General features: G+C 38.3%; 2 protein-coding genes across 2 annotated transcripts in view; one reads left to right on the forward strand and one right to left on the reverse strand.

Annotated features, from left to right (window-relative positions):
• Positions 1-3832: 3832 nt before the first annotated feature.
• Positions 3833-10408, reverse strand: LOC117294761 (histone RNA hairpin-binding protein-like). The gene is made up of 6 exons (XM_033777276.1): positions 10018-10408; positions 8985-9101; positions 8147-8332; positions 6717-6857; positions 6137-6286; positions 3833-5667 (listed from the first exon to the last, which is right to left on the reverse strand). Exons 1-6 carry the CDS (start codon positions 10245-10247, stop codon positions 5055-5057), a joined length of 1437 nt encoding a protein of 478 aa, XP_033633167.1. The 5' UTR covers positions 10248-10408; the 3' UTR covers positions 3833-5054.
• Positions 10409-11014: 606 nt separating this feature from the next.
• The window catches only part of LOC117294537 (M-phase inducer phosphatase 2-like), a 30072-nt gene continuing 20355 nt past the window's right edge, over positions 11015-20731 (forward strand). Inside the window, exons 1-10 of the mRNA XM_033776989.1 lie at positions 11015-11133; positions 12137-12448; positions 12794-12894; positions 13945-13993; positions 15889-16105; positions 16512-16622; positions 17394-17522; positions 17980-18297; positions 19952-20071; positions 20557-20715. Of these exons, the coding sequence (XP_033632880.1) occupies positions 12270-12448; positions 12794-12894; positions 13945-13993; positions 15889-16105; positions 16512-16622; positions 17394-17522; positions 17980-18297; positions 19952-20071; positions 20557-20715 (1383 nt within the window). The 5' untranslated portion in view covers positions 11015-11133; positions 12137-12269. The remainder of the gene's footprint in view (positions 11134-12136; positions 12449-12793; positions 12895-13944; positions 13994-15888; positions 16106-16511; positions 16623-17393; positions 17523-17979; positions 18298-19951; positions 20072-20556; positions 20716-20731) is intronic.

Consider the following 20731-nt stretch of genomic DNA (forward strand, 5'->3'; position numbering starts at 1 on the left):
GGATCGAATCTGCGGAGTCAGTTCTTGAATTGGTCTCAACGTTTCAACTAGCTTGCTCTAGTCATGGCGAAGACAATAGATGTTAAATTTAGGTTCATTTATTATTCTTTGGTCTCGATCGAAGGATAACTGGTGGCTTGAGGTTTTTTTCTCCCCGCATATTTATACCAAGAGTAGAGGTGTGTTTTGCGATCGAATACATTTGAGGGACTGTTTAAAAAATGCCCACCACACTTTGACTTCGACTAGGAGCGTGTTTTGGCGGCCATGACGAAAAAAAAATTTCTGACGTAAAGTTCACTAACTGAATTTTTTTTCGAGAGCTACGCGAAAACGGGTCAGTAACCACAAACAGTTCTTTAAATAAACAAACGGCATTCATTTTATTTTGTAAGTAACGGGACTTAGTCTTTGTAGTTTTATCATTATTATTTAATTGCTACGCTTTATGGTCTAGTAAAAATTCTGAGCTTGAGTCATGCGGTCTTGTGGATGTTCCCGCTCAAATTCAACCCAAGATTTGGGGGTCAAGATGCCTGCTAATATAAAGTTTCTCTTGTGTGACATGGCAACACTATTGGTAATTACTCAAAATAATTATTTAAGCATAAAACCTTACTTGGTAACAAGTATTGGGGAGAGGTTGATAGTATAAAACATTGTGAGAAACGGGCGGCTCTCTCTGTAGTAAAGTAGTTTTCGAGAAAGAAGTAATTTTTCACGAATATGATTTTGAGACCTCAGATTTAGAATTTGAGGTCTCAAAATCATTCATCTGAAAGCAAACAACTTTGTGTGACAAGGGTGTTTTATGCTTTCATTATTATCTTGCAACTTCGACGACCAATTGGGCTAAAATATGTTGAGATGCACCAAGTGAGAAGACTGGGCCCAATTTCGTGGCTCTGCTTACCGTAAGCACAGAATCGGCGCTTACGGAAGCAGGGAATTCTGCGCTTACGGCAAGCATATTTCACGGGTTATCGGCAAATTTGGGCTTCTGCGCGTGCGTACTTCACGTTACTAGGCATTCTACGCTTACAAGGCTAGCGCAGAAATTCGGAGCTTGCACGTAAGCGGGGAATCTCGATCGTAAGCGCAGAATTCGGCGGTAAGCAGAGCCATGAAATTGGGCACTGGTCTTTGACAATTTACCAATAGTGTCCAGTGTCTTTAAAGTGAAAATGAAAAGTGGTGTAAATTAGACTCGGCAGTGCAATACGAATGCTGTAGAACCAAGGCATACAAATCATACAGCTGCTTAGTAGCAAACATTATAAATTAATTGAGCACAAATTGACAATGGACCAGTCTCACGTTCTTTGTAAACCAGTTTACTAAATTTGTGCGAGTAGGTCAGTTCTGAATTGGTCAACATGATGTTGACATGAGTTGAAGCATAAGTTGCTTGTAGCAATCAGTGCCTATAATTATTTGTCCTCCGTTATGTTTTAAAGATGCTGTCAGATTTTTTGCCCCAAACATTAAAAAATATATTTTTTTGAGTGAATGGTATTTCAAAGAGTATCACCCGCTCTAACGAACCATGACAACAATTTTGAGCACTTTATTTCACTGCTACTAATAATTGGCGGACTTTTAGAGAGCAATGGCTCAAATGAAAGCTTGTAACTTTCTCGACCGCCATCAAAATACCTATTGAATTTTAAATCAAAATATTTTGGTCAAATCTGCCAAAAATCTGACATAGCATCTTTAATATTTTTTCTGCCATTTTTATATATAGCTCAGTACTCTTTTTGTATTTTTTGTTCCCCTTCTTGATTTGTAAGAAGTTGGTAGATAATTGTGGAGAATGGCAGTGCAACCTCAAACTATTGATACTTTTCTAACGATGATGTAGCGAAACAGAGGTCTTTTACAAATAAAACAGGAATCTTTTCGGTTTTTTTAAGTTAAGTTCTGTCTTTTATTTTGGTTCTTTTCAAATCATGTTTAAGTATTTCTAACACATTTTCTATGTACAGTGTGTCTTAAAATTTTTGATGAATAATTTGTGTAAAAAAAAATCATTTTGAAATATTTATGAAGCGGAAATAATTAACTTTATGTATACATACAATGTATTTTACCCTCTTTGACCATCCACTGTGTTGTGTATGATATAGATAAACTATGCCACCCTGCAATATGACATCATGTTGTAAGTACAGATCTTGACTGTACACAATCAACCCTCTTACCATCTAACCATTCACGTCATCCACCTAAGGTGGACAGATAGTGATGTACTGCATTTGTTTTACCATTCCAGATAAATTTAATGAATCAAAATGTCTCTTAAAGGGCCTAGAATGCACCAGAGAGCATCTACAACCTAAAACATTTCCGGGGCCCTAAAGCGGGCCCCGGACCCCACGCCGTAAGGGCTTCGCGCTTTGCGCTCACAGGCTTCGCCATCGCAATTTCGTCTCTTTTTTTTTACCAAATACTTTTCCTTCTTTTTTCTGAAACTCCATTCTCATGCCTGCACCTTTCATATGATATCATTTGTGCATGCAGGGGCGCTGCATTCACAAAATGATATCAACAGGGCCCAATTTCATAAAGCCTGCAAACACATAGCACACTAAACACAGAAAATGTGTACTCATTATGACTGGTGCCCTGATCAATAATTGTCAAGCAGAATTTTCTGCTTAAATAAGCTTTATGAAATTGGGCCCTGATCTACACAGAACATAGTAAACCTCTTACTTTGTAAAACCATTCCACATTATCCACTGTGGTTTGAATGCAATTTTGCCAGCATATAATACAATATCATGTGAATGATTACATTTTCACAGAACACAGTCAACCCTCCTACTGTCTGACCACTCAATATCACCTACATGGCTTTGATGATAGATACGTTGACCAAGCAGTTAGCAATACTTATGATACATGTGCCAAGAAATGCTTCTTCACAGAACACATGTACAGTTGTACCACCACCTTAATCAACCCCTGCAATAGTCTTGGTTCCAAGACAATTGGTCTTGCGCAGTCACACACAACCAACGTTCCGATCTATGTACGGCAAAAACTGTACACGGTTGTAATGAACAAACGTAGCACGCCCTTTGTTTCTCTGACTTCTGGATTTCACCAGAGATGGTTTTCAGTGTAAAAAGTGTAAACCATCTCTGGTGAGATCCAGAAATCAGAGAAACAGAGAGCCAGCTACTTTCGTGTACAGTTTTTGCCGTGCATAGATAGGAACGTTGGTTGTGTGTGACCGCGCAACACCAATGGTCTTGGAACCAAGATCACCCATGCAATTGACTGGTTTCAAATGGTTTGACAATTGAAATAAATAAATAAATGTGATTAAAAAGCTTGGTTTCTTAATTGCATCTTGTTCAACAGTTATTTTCCCTCAATACTTTTCAAAAGTGTTCTTACTTCTTAATCTTAGATCTGATGGTAACACTTGGTAAAAGAGTTCTCCTAATGTAAGAGCTAGCGTGTATTATGCATAAATTTCAGTCGAATTTCAAAAAATAAAACCCCCCAATAAATTTGTATATAAAAATAATAATTTCATCATACATGTAGAGTGTTCCAGATAGCTTGGTAGGGCTTTAAAACCAAGACAATCATTACAGTCAGAGAATTCCATTCTAAAGAGCTTGTTTCAATCAGGGGTGAGAGTTATTACTAACAAAAAAGTCCGAAACTTGGATACAAATTTAAAGGTCTTGAAATGATGCCATTTCTACAGTTTGATAACCCCTGGAGTTATAGATTCCAAGGAGCTTTTGGAAACAGTATCCAAAGCACTAGAGAAGTAGACCAATGAGCACGATTTCTCTATTTGTGGAAAAAATATTGTCTGATTTTCTTCACCAGGCCGACATAGAAAGTCTGAGTTCAGCCAAAAGTCTGAACAATCTCATGCCTGTTTAATTCAGCATGCTTCAGCCCAACTTTACAAATTTGGGTCAAGAAAGCCCCACAGTTTTGAAAAAGAACCCTGTAGTACACAAACAATTTTTTTCTGAACGACTCACAGATGTAAATATTGAAGATTGGACCCAAAGCAGTTTAAGACCTTTACACTGACTTTTAAAGCATGGCAATTGTTTAAAACATACGAAGCAAATTAAAATATCGGCAGAAGTTTGTGGGTGTTCCTTTAATCCTGCCCAAAAGTTAGCGAGGTAACTGGAATAAACAAAGTTACACTTGTTACAGTTGATCTATAATAAAAAATACATCAAATGTTAACACTTTACAATGGAAACCTTTGAAGTGTACACATGGACAGCTGTACAACTAACAAAAGAAACAAAAAGTAACGCTATTTCACGTTTAAATTTAAACCTCTTTAAAATGTGCAAAGAAGTTTTGTTATAAACTAGAAAGGGGAAACGGAACTTAAAATAGCCAAAAAATATAGCGATGAAAGTATAACTTTAGTTAAATATTTACATTTGGTTTTTGAAAGAAAGTATCAGAACTTTTGTTGATTGCTTCTACTAATTTTCAGTGATTGATTAACTTTGAAACTATTGTTAAAACAATGTTCATTGGTTTTAAATACTAATCTAGTCTTTCACTTGTTTGACCTAAAAACTATTTAAGTGTATAAAATGCTATAAAAGGAAAACAAATAACAACCATATAAAATACAGAACAAAGGTAGTTTTTTTTGTAAATTACACGACACACATCTTTAAAACTTTAAAAACTTAAAACTGCTGATGAGTGTTTGCTCACAAGATGTTTCAATATAAATGAGTTTATAAGTAAAACGTTAATACATAAAAGAAACAAAATATCTCTTTTTGTGATACTATAAAATGTTTAACATACTCTTTTTTTCATTTTAGGACGAGACATCTTTAAAAACTTTGATTCGCCTCAATTTCTGATTTGATGTTCATTTGCAAAAGTACTAATTGTTAACATGCTGTCAAAAGATTTTAACAATTATTTGGGTCAAAGATTTTGAATCATTTTAAATATAAAATTCGGTATAGATTCAGAGCTAATTACTCCAACCTGCAAAGGTGTTAGACGCCCGATGTTATATGATAAAAATTAATTCACTGCACATCATCAGTTTTGAAACAATCATCCAAGTTGAAATTATCAAAGATGTCACCTTTTTTGGCTTTCTTGGACATCTGTTGGTTTGCGTTGACGCCTTTGGGGCACGGTAGCGAATTGACGTTGGGGACGACAAAGGGGACAAGTGGAGGTCGCGCACACTGGAGGTTGAGGTTAAACACCGCAGGCATGACCTGAGGGGGTGGCTGCATATTCTGTGAGGCCTGATGTAGCGCCGCTAACAAATCACCTGGGTTGAACTGTGGCTGGTAGTTGTTATTGTCTTCGACCTCGTGATCAGCTGGGGTTACCGTCGGGGTCAGTGTCGAGTCAGGGGTCGCCGTATCACCCTTCTCTCTTTGATTCGGTACTTTGACCTCCGGATGGTTCCCGTTGAGGTGGTCATTCACGCTCAGTCCTTTAAGTTCAGTGGTTGGAGTTGTTGGTCTGTTTTTCACCAATTCCGGAGTCTGAGGGCGACTGCTTTCATTACTTGCGAGGTAGTCACTGATGGCGGAAGACAGAGAGTTGTTGAGATCGATGTCCATCTTGGCGTCAGTGTCGGTGGACGAGGCTTCTGAAGTTGTATCTGAGAAATGGAGTTCCTTTCTGCAAATTCATTAAACAAATGTTGAGTTTAATTTTTTGTTTATGTTTAATATTATCAACACATAAAATGTGAGAGTTCCTTCGTAAGATCAGATAACTGTTGGGTTGTGTCTTTTCAAGATGTGCAAAACCAAATTCATCAGTTTGTTGCATTTATTATTTGTTTTAAGTTTTTCTCTTTCCAAACTGGGTTGCAATATCTTTCAAATAAAATTCCATTCAAAATTTGCTATTTATGAAAGTATTTTTATCTTCAATTCAAGACAGAATTTTCAAGGCCAAACAGTACCAGAGCATAAGTTTCTTATCACGATTAATTAAGGTAAACAGACTAAAGGCAACTTTTTAACTTAGAGATGAACAAAGATAAATTTGAACAGCTAACAAGTTCTGTTTATCAACGCTATCTTGTGCTTGGGGAATACCTTGATTTTATTTTAAAAAGCACCCAAATTTAAGCTGTCCATACCTGGCGACTGTATCTGGTTTGTAGGTGTCCGCTGGATCATACTCGTGAAGTTTCTTTCTCCACTGGCGGACCAAACCTTCCCAAGCTCGACGGCTGCATTTGTGGAACTTGTTTGGCGTTGACATGTGCTTTCCTTTTGCTCGTTTGTTCCTGGGTACAGATTATAGCAAACATTCAGAGATGAGGCGGTCGTACAAAAGCAGGGTTCAACTCTGGTTTTCTTAAGTTGCAGAATGTGTTTTCCCTGGTGTGGTGCGTATTAGGGGATGTTCTTTGACTTTGTGCACATGCCTCGAAATAACTCGCAGCACCGACAGCAATAGACCTTTATCATGCTACCTCCATCTTAATCATGTTCCTCGTATCAAATAACAATAATGAATGCTAATAACCATTTTGCAAATAGGAACCAGACTATTTTGTTCGTCCTGCCTCTGTTTGGTAACATTAATACCAATAGGAGATCTTCAAGATGGCTGCACAGAATTCCCCGTTTCCGTAAGCACCGGTTCTGTGCTCACTGTAGCAAAGGGGAGAGCCATGCAATTGGGCTCTGATAACTTAAGCTTTTTGAACTTACTTGGGGACCTCTTGCAGGTAGTTGTCATATCCGAGCGTATTCTTTCCGTACTCTATCTGCTTCTGTCGGCGTACGATGATATTCTCATCGGTTTCGTATTCTTTCTTGGGCTCGGCACTCATGTTTACTTTGTGGCCTTTGCTGTAAAATGACAATATTTAAGTATAACACTTTAGTAGTTGTATAGAATTTTCCTGTGATTGTTTTTGTAAGTTAGCCCAAACATCCAAAATCAAGATGCGCAGATTGTCATAGCTTGGACATGGTTGTTCCAAGGACAGCGACCCCCCTTAACAGTGGTCCACAAGCCAAATAGACCGATCCAATAGGCTTCGCCCACGACGCACGTGTGAGCGAGAACACGTGGGGCTCTCCAATGCCTTTCTGCACAACTCTGCCGCGCGCGCCAAGTATACGCGCACGCATGTCGAACCTTAGTGTCGGACCTTCGTTGCGTAGTGATTGGTCAATATGCAATGGGGCAGAGCTTAATGGATCGGTCTATTAGTTCACTAGACAAACTCTTGTGACACTGTCTTGGGAGACTGCTCTTATGAGACTACTGCCCTCTATGCTGGCTTCCAAATAATACCCCATTATATGGCGGTCATATTTTAAGAGCTGTAGTCTCGCAGGGAGCAGCCGTCTCGAAAGAACAACACCAGTGTCGCGAGACTCAGAGAGGGAGTCAGTACACTGTCAATGCCACAAACATCTATGTTTATGTCAGAGTTTTGTCAGGGTTCTCCCCAGGTTTTTTTTTTTTAAACTGTGACGCATTCTTGACCAAAATCTTTTAAAGTTCGGCCAAAGGACGATGAATTGAAACAAGGTCTTCTTGGAATGTTTTCTACTTGGTGTTTATCTTGGTTGCAAATTCCATAGCGGCATTCTGGAGCATTATAAATGGTTTAATCTTGATGAATTTTTGTGAATCCCTGTAAATGTGTAATTTTGTTTGCTGTCACTGTCTAATGAGTGATGACACAGGGAACGATTTCATCCAGCACCAGGGCTGTATGCTTCGTTTTTGAAAGGGCAAGGGCACCAAGGCATTTTCTTCTTGGTTAAGGGCACTCTATGATGAAATTGCAAATTTGTACTGGAGCATTTCAAGGGCACAAAGGCAATGACCAGGGGACACGGAGGCAATCGCCTTCGTTGCCTCCGTGAAGTATCAGGCCTGAGAATGAAACTCAATCTAGCAGATAGTAATTTCGTTGCCTCCGTGGAAGAATCAGGCCTGCAGCACTATTGCATAGGAAAATCACTTTGGCTGATGTTTTGTGCACATGAATGCTAATATTGAGCTAGCAAGTGATGTCTTTTGAGTTAGCAAGTGATGTTTTTTGGGTAGCAACTGATACATTTTGCAGAGCATCTTGCCCTGCAATACAAGGGAAATTGTTCACTGTTGACCCAATACTTACTGTAGATCTTGATCTTCGTTACTGCCGTCGCTGGACTCGGACATCAGCAGACGACGTTTGTACTTCATCATGTCCTTCATGGCTCGTTGTTTGTCCTGCTCGAATTGCACTATTTTATCTGCCCAGCTTGCACTCGAGGTTATGACGCTTCGCTGGGTGGACGGCCGCACAACGTCTGGTGTGAAACTGCACAAAAATGAAAGTCGAGTTAATTTGGTCATTTTTGTTTTATGTTTGTTTCGTCTCTTAGTAAAAACCAGGGGCCTATTTCATAGAGCTGCTTAAGCAAAAAATAGCTCGCTTATTTTTCACATGTTACTGGCAAAAATGTCATGCCATATACATTGCTTGTGACTGGTATTCAGCTGTGGTTTACTAATAGCATAACAATTGAGTGGAGTCTTGGCCGGTAATCTGACTTTACTAAGCAAGGATTTTTTGCTTAAGCAAAATTTTGTGCTTAAGCAGCTTTATGATATTGGGCCCAGGGGACCATTAAATAGAGCTGACACTAAGCAAAAATTACTGTTAAAAATGTATTTGCTAAGCAAACTTCCCTTCAAATATTACTTGCTGTGGTACTGTAGTTTTTGAGAAATGAGTAAAACAATGTCACAAACAAATTATTTGTACCCATTTCTCAAAAACTACAGCGCCTCAGCAAGTAAAAGTTTAAGGGAAGCTTTCTACCACCATTATTTTATCTTCAAACTGTGTTAGTTTAAAGTAAATCTGTTGACAATGTGTTTTGACTAGAAAAATTTCCAAACCCCTATGTTCGTTTATTCACAAGAAAAAAAGGAGAAATATTTATGAATTGATTGTTGTCTTGTCGCACCTGGATCTGGTTTTCATTTCCTTAGCTCCAAGGGAAGGAAACTCTGAGCTACTTTTTAAGTCCATCTTCTTATTGCCATCGGGTGTTCTTTTATCGCTCGTCCATCGATGAGGTTTGCTGAGGAAAAAAAAATGGAAAATTAAATTGATCCGTTAATAGCTGCTATTTGTTTTGTCATAAAAGTAGCTTGATTTTTATTTACAGAATAAGTTACAGCATAGTATCAATTGTAATCCCAGCATTGGGGGACCCTGGACTTGGCTTCGGGAATTGAAAATGGCTTGTCATGATAGTCCCTGCCATGCCCATATATATGATGCCCCGCTACTGCCAGCAGGGGCACTTGTTGTACATCCCCCACATGATCTGCTATTGTCCCGGTAGGGCGCATAAACAAATGGTACAACCTTTGCAAAGTCCCCGCTATTTTCCTAATAACTTTCCGTATGGCGCCACCAGTTTTTCACTCAGTTTTACAAAAAGGGATATATCAATCAGGTAAATTAGATACTATATTATTGGATAACTTTCCGTATGGCGCCACCACTTTTTCACTCATTTTTACAAAAAGGGATATCTCATTGAGGTAAATTAGATACTATATAATTTCATATCGAGTGAAAAAGTGGTGGCGCCATACGGAAACTTTTCCATATTATTTTATTTCGAATGAAAAAGTGGTGGCGCCATACGGAAACTTTTCCAACTTGAAAACTGAAGAAGTTGAAATTGATTTTAAAAAATGCCCGTAGGCACTATCCAGCCACCACTTTTTGCGTGAAGTATCTAAATTTGTTCAAATGCCCTAGGGTTGTTCCACAACCCACTCCTTTTTGGTAAAAATGAGTGGGAAAGTGGTGGCGGGAATCAGGATACGAAAATCTTTCCCGGACTTTTGTCAATTTTTGGGGGGTTTAATGTTTGCCATGAAATGAACGGCAACAGCGTCCATACAAGTTTGATTAAAACACCTAAAATTACCAAATTTAACACACACTTATTATGGACTTTAAATACTTGTGATTTTATCTACCTCTCCCTGTAGCGTGTTCTGTGACCGGCATTGTTGTCCGAACTACCCCGGCGATCATTGTACCGCTCACGGTCACGACGTTCCCGCGTCTCGCCTTGCCCTTGTTGCTCATGATGATGACGGTCGTGCTTGCGAAAATGATCACTTGTTTTGTGATGTGGTGATCTCCAGCTCCGAAATTCGTCGTCCTCTTTTTCACCTTGGTGATTTCTACTTCTTACAGAAGCCATATTGCTTAAATAATTTGGAGAAAGACGGACAAAAATGTGGATAAAACAGGAAAATTGAGAGCACTAGTGGAGACAGTTTCACACGGACGACTACTTTGAGAGGGACGATGTTTCTTTTTACATTTCGCGCGAAAACGAAAAGGACACCTCTGCGCATGAACTCTGTGCAACCAAGAGGGGCGGCGGGCAGGGACTTATGAATATTTATATTCTGTACCGAACAAAGGAAGTAATTTTTCATCTTTTTGTCAACCACTGGTTCGAGAATGTATTGAAATAAATAATACTTGGATTTTCCATTATCTATGAACGATCATTTATTTGTATCATTTTTTAAGAAGTTCTTTTAATTAGCGTTCATCCAGATCCAGGTGGGGTACAAGCAATACAATCGAAAGAACAAATAAAAGAAGATAATCTGGACACTCTCCATATAAACAGTACGAAATAGCGGCTGATGCCAGACTGTAATCAGCTGGAGGTAGTTCGTACCATTTATTTGAAGGGTAACCTATTTTTATGTTTCAATATAAAAAAATATATAAACATATCACAAGTTATAAATAAAAAATACAAAAATCAATTTAATATAAAAATAAACCAGTTCATACAATTTTAGGTGTAATATTTTTAAATTTTGTTATTTGAAATATAAATACAAAAGTCATTTGTAATTATATCCCCCTGCACTTAGTGGAACAGAACACTTCCTACGTCCTTTTTTTGTTATGGTTCAAACTCGAGTGTGTGGTGGTGGTAGGGTGTATGTGTTTTGCAGAGCGGCAAATACAAATTTCTTCTCATCACCCCCATAAAATTCCCGTAAATCCCCTTAAATTTTCTGCAAAATGGATGTAGTTACTATGGTTATATGTGTCCCAAGAAGGTAAGTTGTGATTCATTTTTGAGAATACATGAATATGTTGTGTTTATTGCGAGATATTGTGTGTCAAAATGTGTACGAATTTCGTCGGCAATGACGCGGATTTATGCTTCGACATTCCAGGGGCTCACTTTCCCCCTACGCACACGGCACGGCGGACACGGATGTCCGGCGGGGCCGTGGCCGGCACGAGACGGCATTGCATTGTTTGACATTTTGGATAAATCATACGACTACGAACTAGCAATATAATTAAAATAGTGGTTTATTTCTGTTTAGTTTCATTGGATAACTTTCCATATGGCGCCACCACTTTTTCACTCATTTTTACAAAAAGGGATATATATATCAATCAGGTAAATTAGATACTATATTATTTTATTTCGAATTAAAAAGTGGTGGCGCCATACGGAAACTTTTCCGTTTAATTTCTTTTCATGTAAATCACAACAATACAATGTGACCCTAAAAATTAAAATGTATTTAATTCCATGATGTGATGGACTGGTCACTGGTGCGATGGGCTCTAAAAAGTTGTATTTGAAAATTATTTTGAATTTATTTTATTAAAATTCAAATTAAATTTTAGTTTAATGTTCTTATACTAAATCCTTCAAAAGTCATTTAATTTAAAACAAACAATCTCTTGTTTACAGTTGTTTTGAAGGCCTTGGCCTTTTTCACAAGCTTGTGTTTGTGAAATTTGTCCTTCTCTGCAGAAGAAAGAACATCATGAATCATGATCATAAAATGTGGTAGTAGGAACAATGACTATCTGCCCCTTGTTGAACAACGAGAATGCGTAAAAAATTTTGTATCTGAGTAAAGTAACACAAGTGTTTTGAATTAGCTTTGTAATGCAGCAGGCGCCTTAGCTTAGTTTTAAATGTTCTCCTTTTGCACTACATTGTAAAAAAAAACACTGGGTTTTAGTTCCGATTTATTATCCCAGTTTTAACTTGATGTGTGATCGGACTGATCGCTTCATATTATTTTGTTTCTGCAGGAAATGAATCTACCGGTTGCCTCTTAGGTTTTATGAAATCAATCCTCCCCTGGAAAAATATTTAAAAACAAAAAGCAAACAACCGAGAGAAAAGAAGATTGCTGAACCCTTGACATCCTGTTCAGGAACCAGAATGGCGTCTAATAACACCAAGCGTAAAGACATGCTTGGCTTGAAGAAGAGAAGTTTATCCTTAAAGTTCGGCCAAAAAGAGGACATGCCTTTCTCACCGTTGCTCCCTACAAAGATGGGTGGACCTACATTGGCATCCCCAATGACTACGTTGTCTGCGTTCATGGGGGAGTTAAATTGGTAAGGAGCGAAAATTATGGTTTGTTGTAGCTTAAAGAGTCTATGCCAATTTCAGCATCAACACATACCTGAGTCATGCCCTTCTTTGTGATTTTTGATTGTGTTTGAAACTTTCTTCCGATGCAGCGGGGGTAGCAGCCTACAAAACGACGACTGTTGCTCTCTCGCACAGAAGACTTTTAAACTTTGGGTCGTCACATGACAAACATGACTGTACATACATGTCCTAAGCTTTGTCTGTTAAGAGTCTTTATTATGCAAATTTCAGCATCAAGAGGTACCTCATGTGGGCCCTACTTCTTTGTTTGAGATTTTAATTGTGTTTGAAACTTTATTCCAATGCAGCGAGGGTAGCACCCCTAAGCGACGCTTGTCACTCTCTAGCACAGGAGACACGCCGGTGAGCTCTCGAGCGTCGTCACAAAGTTCAGATCTAGGACAACCAGGTCAGTTGACCTCTTGCTGCATTTTTTTTCATGTTTCATTTTTAACTGTTTTCGTTGTAGTTGTTTTTCCATTAGTTTTGAATGTTTGTTGATGATGTTATAATTCTCTGAGTACATTGTATTGCTTTTTCTGAATTTTATATGTAAACTTGTTTTTATCATTGTATGTAATGCTTGAATGCGCAGGAACAATTGTTTGCCTTTTTTTGTTTTTCTTTTAACAAAGGTTTTCAGAAATCCTTTAATAATGTTTGAATATTCCTTGTGATTTATTAAAGTCTTTCATGCATCAACTGGTCTCTACTGACCTTTCTACATGTTCTAGATCCCTTCAAAAAACAGATGTTTTACAAAAAAGAACAAGTTGCACATCCACACAGTTTTCAGAATATGAAATAGGACTCTATTGTGACCTGTTTTTGGGCGCCAAATGTGCAAGAAATAAGTGAACAATTGATGATTGTGACACTGTTTTGCTGATGGATTGAATATGTTGCTGGTAAGCTTAATTGCTGGTACATATAGGCAGCAGTCAGCCACCAAATCCTTTGTCTGGCTTTTCATCATTGTAGCTCTTCTTTGGGAAAAATCTTTGCTTCAAAAACTGAGGCCTTTGGAGTTGCTAGGTTCAAATTTAAAAAGCTAGGCCCTAGGCATATAGATTGGTTTTAAGCTTCTTTTTTTTTTAGGAATTGCACAACAAAAAACTGCAACGATAGGCCTAAAATGTGTTAATTAAAAGATGTGCCAACAATTATGCAATGTCATTTATTTTGCGGAAGTTTTGGTATGTTTTTTTTATAAATGTTTTTGTGTATGCGTCATCCGTCAAATTTCGTTCAGACAAGATTTTTTAAAGGAAAACATATCTTTCGGCAAAAATTGAGCCATGCAACTTTAACAAATTTTGAATAAAAAAAATGTGTGTTATTTTACAACATTTTAAAGCAATCCCTGTTAGAATGTGTTAAATCTTTGCGTTTTGTATTTTGTTGTTTTTTATGAAAATATCTGACAAAAGTTTATTTTGTCCCCCTTTTTTTGGTACAGTATTTTACATAGGTTCCCCAACCGCAGACGAGTCCCCCTTTGCAGAACAGTAAGTGGTTTTCTATTCTTTCATTCCTTGAAACTACACCTCAGATATATCACATGGTTTTAAGTTGCCCCCCATTCATTTCCTCAGTGTCCCTTCAAAAAGTCATTCCTAAAGATTTTAAAATTTGCAAAGTGAAACTTGGGCTGAACAAAGAAGTGAATACACAGGTCTGTTTAAAACAGTCCCTCTGCCTACAGGTATCCGAAAGCCTAATAAATAAAAGATGGTTATGGTAGTAAGTAAGCTTGGGCGATATCGGTTTATTTTATTCATGATATATCACCGACAATATATCGCGATATTCGATATAATCGCGATTAATGAAATTTGACATCATCAGTCTTCAAACTCCAAGTGAAAGTTGTAGAAGAGAGACAGTCATAGCTTAAGAGAGGTGTTCTAATGACCTATTCTTTTGGTTTTACTCCAAACCTATGGGGTGCAAGATGTCTCAGCTAGCAAATACATCGCGATATTTAATCGATATTGCGATATATCGCGATTATCGCGATTATCGATATTTCGATTAAAACCAAATCCATCCGATATCGAAATCGTTTCCAAATTAATATCGCGATATTCGATAATATCGTGATATCGCCCAAGCTTAGTAGTAAGCATTCTTGCAAGGTCATTTCATCTGAAGTGTTCCCAACGATGAAAACACCAATGAATCACAGTTTTTTACTGTTCCTCAACTGGTAGATGCTGTAGTTCAAATGAAACTTTCAAATGTGACTTCTGCTGTATCTTCATTGATAATTTGGCACATGAATCAGCATTGCATCAACAACAACCAACCTCACAACCGTTAACCATGGAGGAAAGAAAATTCTTCATCCATGCTTAAACCCTATCTCCACGCTTTAACCATGGAGGAATGGGGGGCTTTAACCAACTCAGTGAGTCACTATTTAAATACACCCCTCCCTCCCTTGCCCCCATCCTGGCAAGCTGTTGCATGTGTCCTTTTAATGGCTCATTGGTCTCTAGTCAATGAGGCAGGCAGCTGCCAGCTGGTCCTATGTTGGGTTACTTCAGTCCCTAAGCTATTTATCAAACCACGTAATTTGCATTTACAGGAACTGAGTGAACATGCATTGACTGCAAGTCTTTGTGTAAGAATTAAGATTTTCTAAGCACAGAAAATCATGCTTAACAGAAACTGGTTACCAGCCAAAATCCCTTAAAGTTTACAGCTGCCAGCTGGTCTTTTGTTGGGTTACCAGTACTTCAGCAATAGCCTATTAATCAAACCATGTAATTAGCATTTACAGGAAACTCGGTGAATAATGTGTTGATTGCAGGTCTTTTTGAAAAAGCCTACTTTACATAATCTGATTAAGAACATTTTCCTGCTAAGGAAGATTTGTCTTTGCTAAGCTAAGCAAATTATCTGGGCCCAGTTGGTTTGGTTTGTTCACATTTTCAACACATGGGCTTGCCATAATATGCTTCATACCACATAAAGATGATATCACACTCAAGAGTGTACATTGTACATAGAGTGGGGCACGAGTTGCATCAATGTAAACTTTACAGAATTTTGGCTTGTAACCAGTTTCTGTTAAGCATGATTTTCTGTGCTAAGCAAGTTGTTAATGCCTATTGGCTTTATGAAATAGACCGATCCATTAAGCTTCGCCCCATTGCGTATTGACCAATCACAACGCAACAAAGGTCCGACAAAGGTCCGACATGCAACGCGCGCAGCAGAGTTGTGCAGAAAGGCTTTGGAGAGCCCCACGTGTTCTTGCTCACACTTGCGTTGTGGGTTGAGCCTACTGGATCGGTCTATTGGGCCCGAATCTAATGCATACCTTAAAGTTTTACACTAAAATTCCTCACTTAGTTTTAAGACTTCCAAATTACGTGAATTGTTTTTTCGTTTGCAGATCTTCTTCCCTGAGTGCATTCCGGCGCTACAATTCTCTCCCCAGTCCACAAGCTGCCCCTGATCCCCCAGTCTTCTTGTTATCCAAAGAAATAAAAAGTGAAGAGGGCTCAAATGGTTGCTTAGCGACGGAGGTTGATGAAAAGGAGTGTCAAAGAAAGAGAGCAGAGACGATCATGTGGGAAGCGTGTAATGACCAAGAAAATATTGATGTTCAGGTAGTTACATTATCAATATCGGGTTTCTACCCCAGATTTTTTTTTTTTTTTTACGTCGGGAATTCTTGACCAAAAATTAGAATGTTTGGCCTAAATAAATAAGGTCACATTTGTTTTAAAAGCTCTACTCATTTAAAACCACTCTAAAAACACTTATTTAAATCCATCTAGTCTATTCAGATTCTGCTATTTCATCCCACTTTTATTTGTAATTTGTTGTTATCCTACACTAATGTAACAGATGCAAAGTGGTCCCTTTGTTTCCTGCCATAGTGAAGAATATTTTGAAAAGAAAAAAAGATTGCCAAAACAACTGTTTAAAATTTGATACAGTCCATTAAAAAAAAACATGCATATAAATTGGCAATGTTTAAAATCTGTGGTTTGCTTTTTCCTCCAAATGCAGCGGAAAATTGAAACCTTCAAAACAGGCCGGCCCAGGCAGATTTCTTTCATCGAGGCTGGAACATTCGAAGCCACAACTAAAGAGAGACCAATCTCTGCTCCTGCTTCCTTGGTAAGTTTGACATCTTCATGTTTCACCCACAGTCTGGCAGAAATGCATGACTCAGATTGAGTTTTAGTTCCTCATCAATAGTTGGACTCTAGAAACGTCTTACGTGTAAGTTACTAAGATGATTGATCACTCGGTACTGTTGTCAGTTTTTACATTGTAGTAATTTTTGACTTTCTGCTTCTTCTCACCCATACACTCTTGATTTGTTGAGATGTAGAAGGAGCCAACAGCTTTATTTCACGTACTGCATCTCTTTGCAACTCCTTGTCTGGTGCATGTTTCCTTCCATCATATGTGGTTGAGATGTAGAAGGAGCCAACAGCTTTGTTTCACGTACTGCAACTTTTTGCAACTCCTTGTCTGGTGCATGTTTCCTTCCATCATATGTGGTTGAGATGTAGAAGAAGCCAACAGCTTTATTTCACGTACTGCATCTCTTTGCAACTCCTTGTCTGGTGCATGTTTCCTTCCATCATATGTGGTTGAGATGTAGAAGGAGCCAACAGCTTTATTCCACGTACTGCATCTCTTTGCAACTCCTTGTCTGGTGCATGTTTCCTTCCATCATATGTGGTTGAGATGTAGAAGGAGCCAACAGCTTTATTCCACGTACTGCATCTCTTTGCAACTCCTTGCCTGGTACATGTTTCCTTCCATCATATGATCTAGACTTTCCCGCTAAGTCCCTTGAACAAAAACAAAAAGAAGTTTAGTGGGAATCAAACTTATATATGCTGAACTTTGTCCTGATGTTTTCTTTTTCTGTGTTAGCTTGAGCAGGCAGCGAGACCACAGACGACCGTACTCAACTCCCCTGTCAAGCTTCAACACTGCCGCCTCGTCAGCAGCAACGAAGATGAGGAAGATGGTTTTACTGAACTCTTCATGGATTCAAATGAGGTGAGCCAATCAAACATCTCCTTTTACTGAAGTCTGTTTGGAATTCAAATCTGTAAAGCCAATCAAGTGTATCCTTTTTTTCTGAAATCGTCATGGGTTCAAATCTGCTAAGCCAATCATGCGTCTTCTTTTCATTTTGCCATTTTCATTTTGCAAAGGGCACTTCAATTGGAAAATCTTGAAGGTAGTGGGAAACTTTTGAAGGGGCACCAAGGCGAAGACCAGGGGCAACGGAGGCCTAGCCTCCATGTAATGGCCTGCTTTGAACAACAGCTTTCAGTTGTGTAAAGTGTTTCCCCCTTGAATGGTCAAAAATGCAATCACCAGTGTCTGTTATGTCCACAAAATTCAATACAGAAAGGATTTAACCTTCATACTTTTTGTGACCATGTAAAATTTGTGAAGTTTCTGAATTGCATTTTGTACAGATTACTAATTCTAGACATTCTTGTCACAGGCCTCAGAATCGGCTGTACCCGGGAGTCTGTGCAGCCTCCTCAGCGCCCCCATGGTCATCTCACCGCCTACCCCATCCTCTGACCACGCCCTTCGTGACCTCGACTGCAACACTTTAGATGACACCCCGAATGGTCCCAAATGTCGAAGAACAATCTTCAAAGTCCCGAGCCAACCCGTGATGAGAAGGTCATCCTTCTTAAAGCGGGCAGATCGACCGCGGGACACCCCAAGCCCAGTTCAGAGTAAAAGATACAGGAGTAGTTCAGATACCCTCGCGCCTGAACTTGATAGAGAATTAGATACACAGATATATCAGGTATGGATATCACACGAGATATTCTTGGTTACATGAGGCAGTGCTGTAATCTATATTAACTAGTTTATTTTTATTATTATTAATTTTTTTTTTTTTGGGGGGGGGGGGGGAGAAACGATTGATGCACGAATCATTTTGGTTGCTCAAAATTCAAATTTTCAATAAAGAAGAGTTGACACTGTTTTCAGGTGAAACCTTTGGAGACTTTTGTTTTCTCTTTCTTTAAAGGCAGTGGACACTATTGGTAATTGTCAAAGATTAGTCTTCACAGTTGGTGTATCTCAACATATGCATAAAATAACAAACCTGTGAAAATGTCTGCTCAATCGGTCGTCGAAGTTGCGAGATAATTATGCAAGAAAAAACACCCTTGTCACACCATGTCGTGTGCTTTCTATGCTTGATTTCGAGACCTCAAATTCTAAACTTGAGATCTCGAAATCAAATTCGTGGAAAATTACTTCTTTCTCGAAAACTACGTCACTTCAGAGGGAGCTGTTTCTCACAATGTTTTATACTATCAACCTCTCCGCATTACTTGTAATCAAGAAAGGTTTTATGATGATAATTAGTTGTAGTAATTACCAATAGTGTCCACTGCCTTTAAAGTTTTGCCTTTGAGCATCACATTATGACAAAAATCGATCTATAGCGTTACCTTTGTGATAAATGTATTGTGTATGATGTTACGTGTTCAACGTTACATAATCCTGTGATTGTTTTTAAACCATTGGCTGTGAAAACTATTCTTCTTCTTCATTATCTGCTCTGATTCAACTGATTTATGTTTAAACAAAAATTGTATTTCACTGTGTCCTGTTTTCCCCTCCCTGCTGACTACTCCAGGACTATTTTTTGTATTGCATTTTGGTTTTTGTTGTTGTTAAGGTACTGTTTTCCTCTGCCGACATCAGTTTTTTCATTGTTTACTGTTTTCCCTGCTAACTCCCCAGGACTATTTTATGTAATGCATTTTGAATTTTACTCTTAACTGTGTAACTGCTAAATTCATAGTTTATAGTTTGCATTTTGTATTTTATTGTTGTCGTATGTTTAAAAATGTGGTTTTCGTTTGCAAATGATTTGGTATAAATGGTGTTTTGTAGGCTTATAACTTTTAAAATAGACCACCTTTCTAGATCACATGATGATGTTTACAAAAAAGGCCATAGAGCCTTGAAACGAATTTGTACACAGCTCAAAGAAATCATGAAACTGTTCATTATTTTTAGATGTCTATTGCATGCACTGTATGATTTGTATCAGCTTTGGATACGAAGAAAGGGGGCAGGCACATCTAAAAACTTGTTCGGCTGATTCTTTTTTTAAATTCTTTATTTATTTGCTTATTACGACAAAAAAAGGAAATCTTCTCAATTCTTTTGCTTGCAAGAACCATTCCTAATTTCGTTGACCTGCTTTTCAAAGCAGGAAACTTTGCTGAAATATTGTCTACTAAGCTAAAATGAGTAGGGGAGCAGCCATAAAGGGTACATGTAACTTGGTATTTTAGGCTGGTAATCTTATTCCCGTAACCATAATTATTTTAGGCGTAGGGTGTAGAAAGTAGGCCTACTTTTTTGTAAACAACGTATATATGAAATATTTCTTTTGATCTGTTATACTGACTTGACGGTACATCTCCTTTTTGCAGAGTCCGAGGGCGCGGCGTCTTGGGCGATCCCATTCTATGGATGAGGGGCGGGACTATCATCAGAAAGTGGCCATGGCTTTAAATTGTGACCATACTGTGCTCACTGGTGACCGCACAAAGGTAGGCTAGAAAGGGAGTTAGAGGTAAAATGTAGAAGGGGGGGGGGTAAATCTAGCAATGAGAAATTCAGATTTTGATCTGAATTCAGATTGAAAAAAAAAGGCTTTTATTTAGGTTTGTTGTGATTTGTGAGGAGTTTTTCCTGATTTGAGGATCTCTCCCTGTGCCTTCTGTTTTTCTTGTATTCAATAAACAACTCAACTTTAATACCCCTTTTCTCAGTTTTATTCTCTCGCATTTCTTGTTGTTTCTACTTCCACAACTTTTGAAACAAAGGTTTGGTTTTAGCAGTAATAAAACATAGATTGCTCTGCTCAATAAAAAAATAAAATTTTCCTGGGTCGACAACTGACTCATCTTGCTTGATCGCATCATATGTAATATGCACAAGTAGGTCAGACCTTGTATTCAATTAATTTTTTAGAAGAGCCAAGAAAATATCTTGTTGGTACAATACGATAATGTTGAGTCATAATTCTTTTCAGCCGGACGCCTTACCGCTGTGTGATGGTAAACACCGCGACTTAAAGAGCATCACACCAGAGACGATGTGTAGAGTCTTAAGGTCAGAGTTCCCAAAGGTCAAAGAGCACTTCATCCTTGACTGTCGATACCCCTACGAGTACAAAGGCGGACACATCAAGGTCAGATTTGTAATAT

This window comes from Asterias rubens, chromosome 9, assembly GCF_902459465.1.
Source record: "Asterias rubens chromosome 9, eAstRub1.3, whole genome shotgun sequence".
In the NCBI taxonomy this organism is placed as follows: domain Eukaryota; kingdom Metazoa; phylum Echinodermata; class Asteroidea; order Forcipulatida; family Asteriidae; genus Asterias; species Asterias rubens.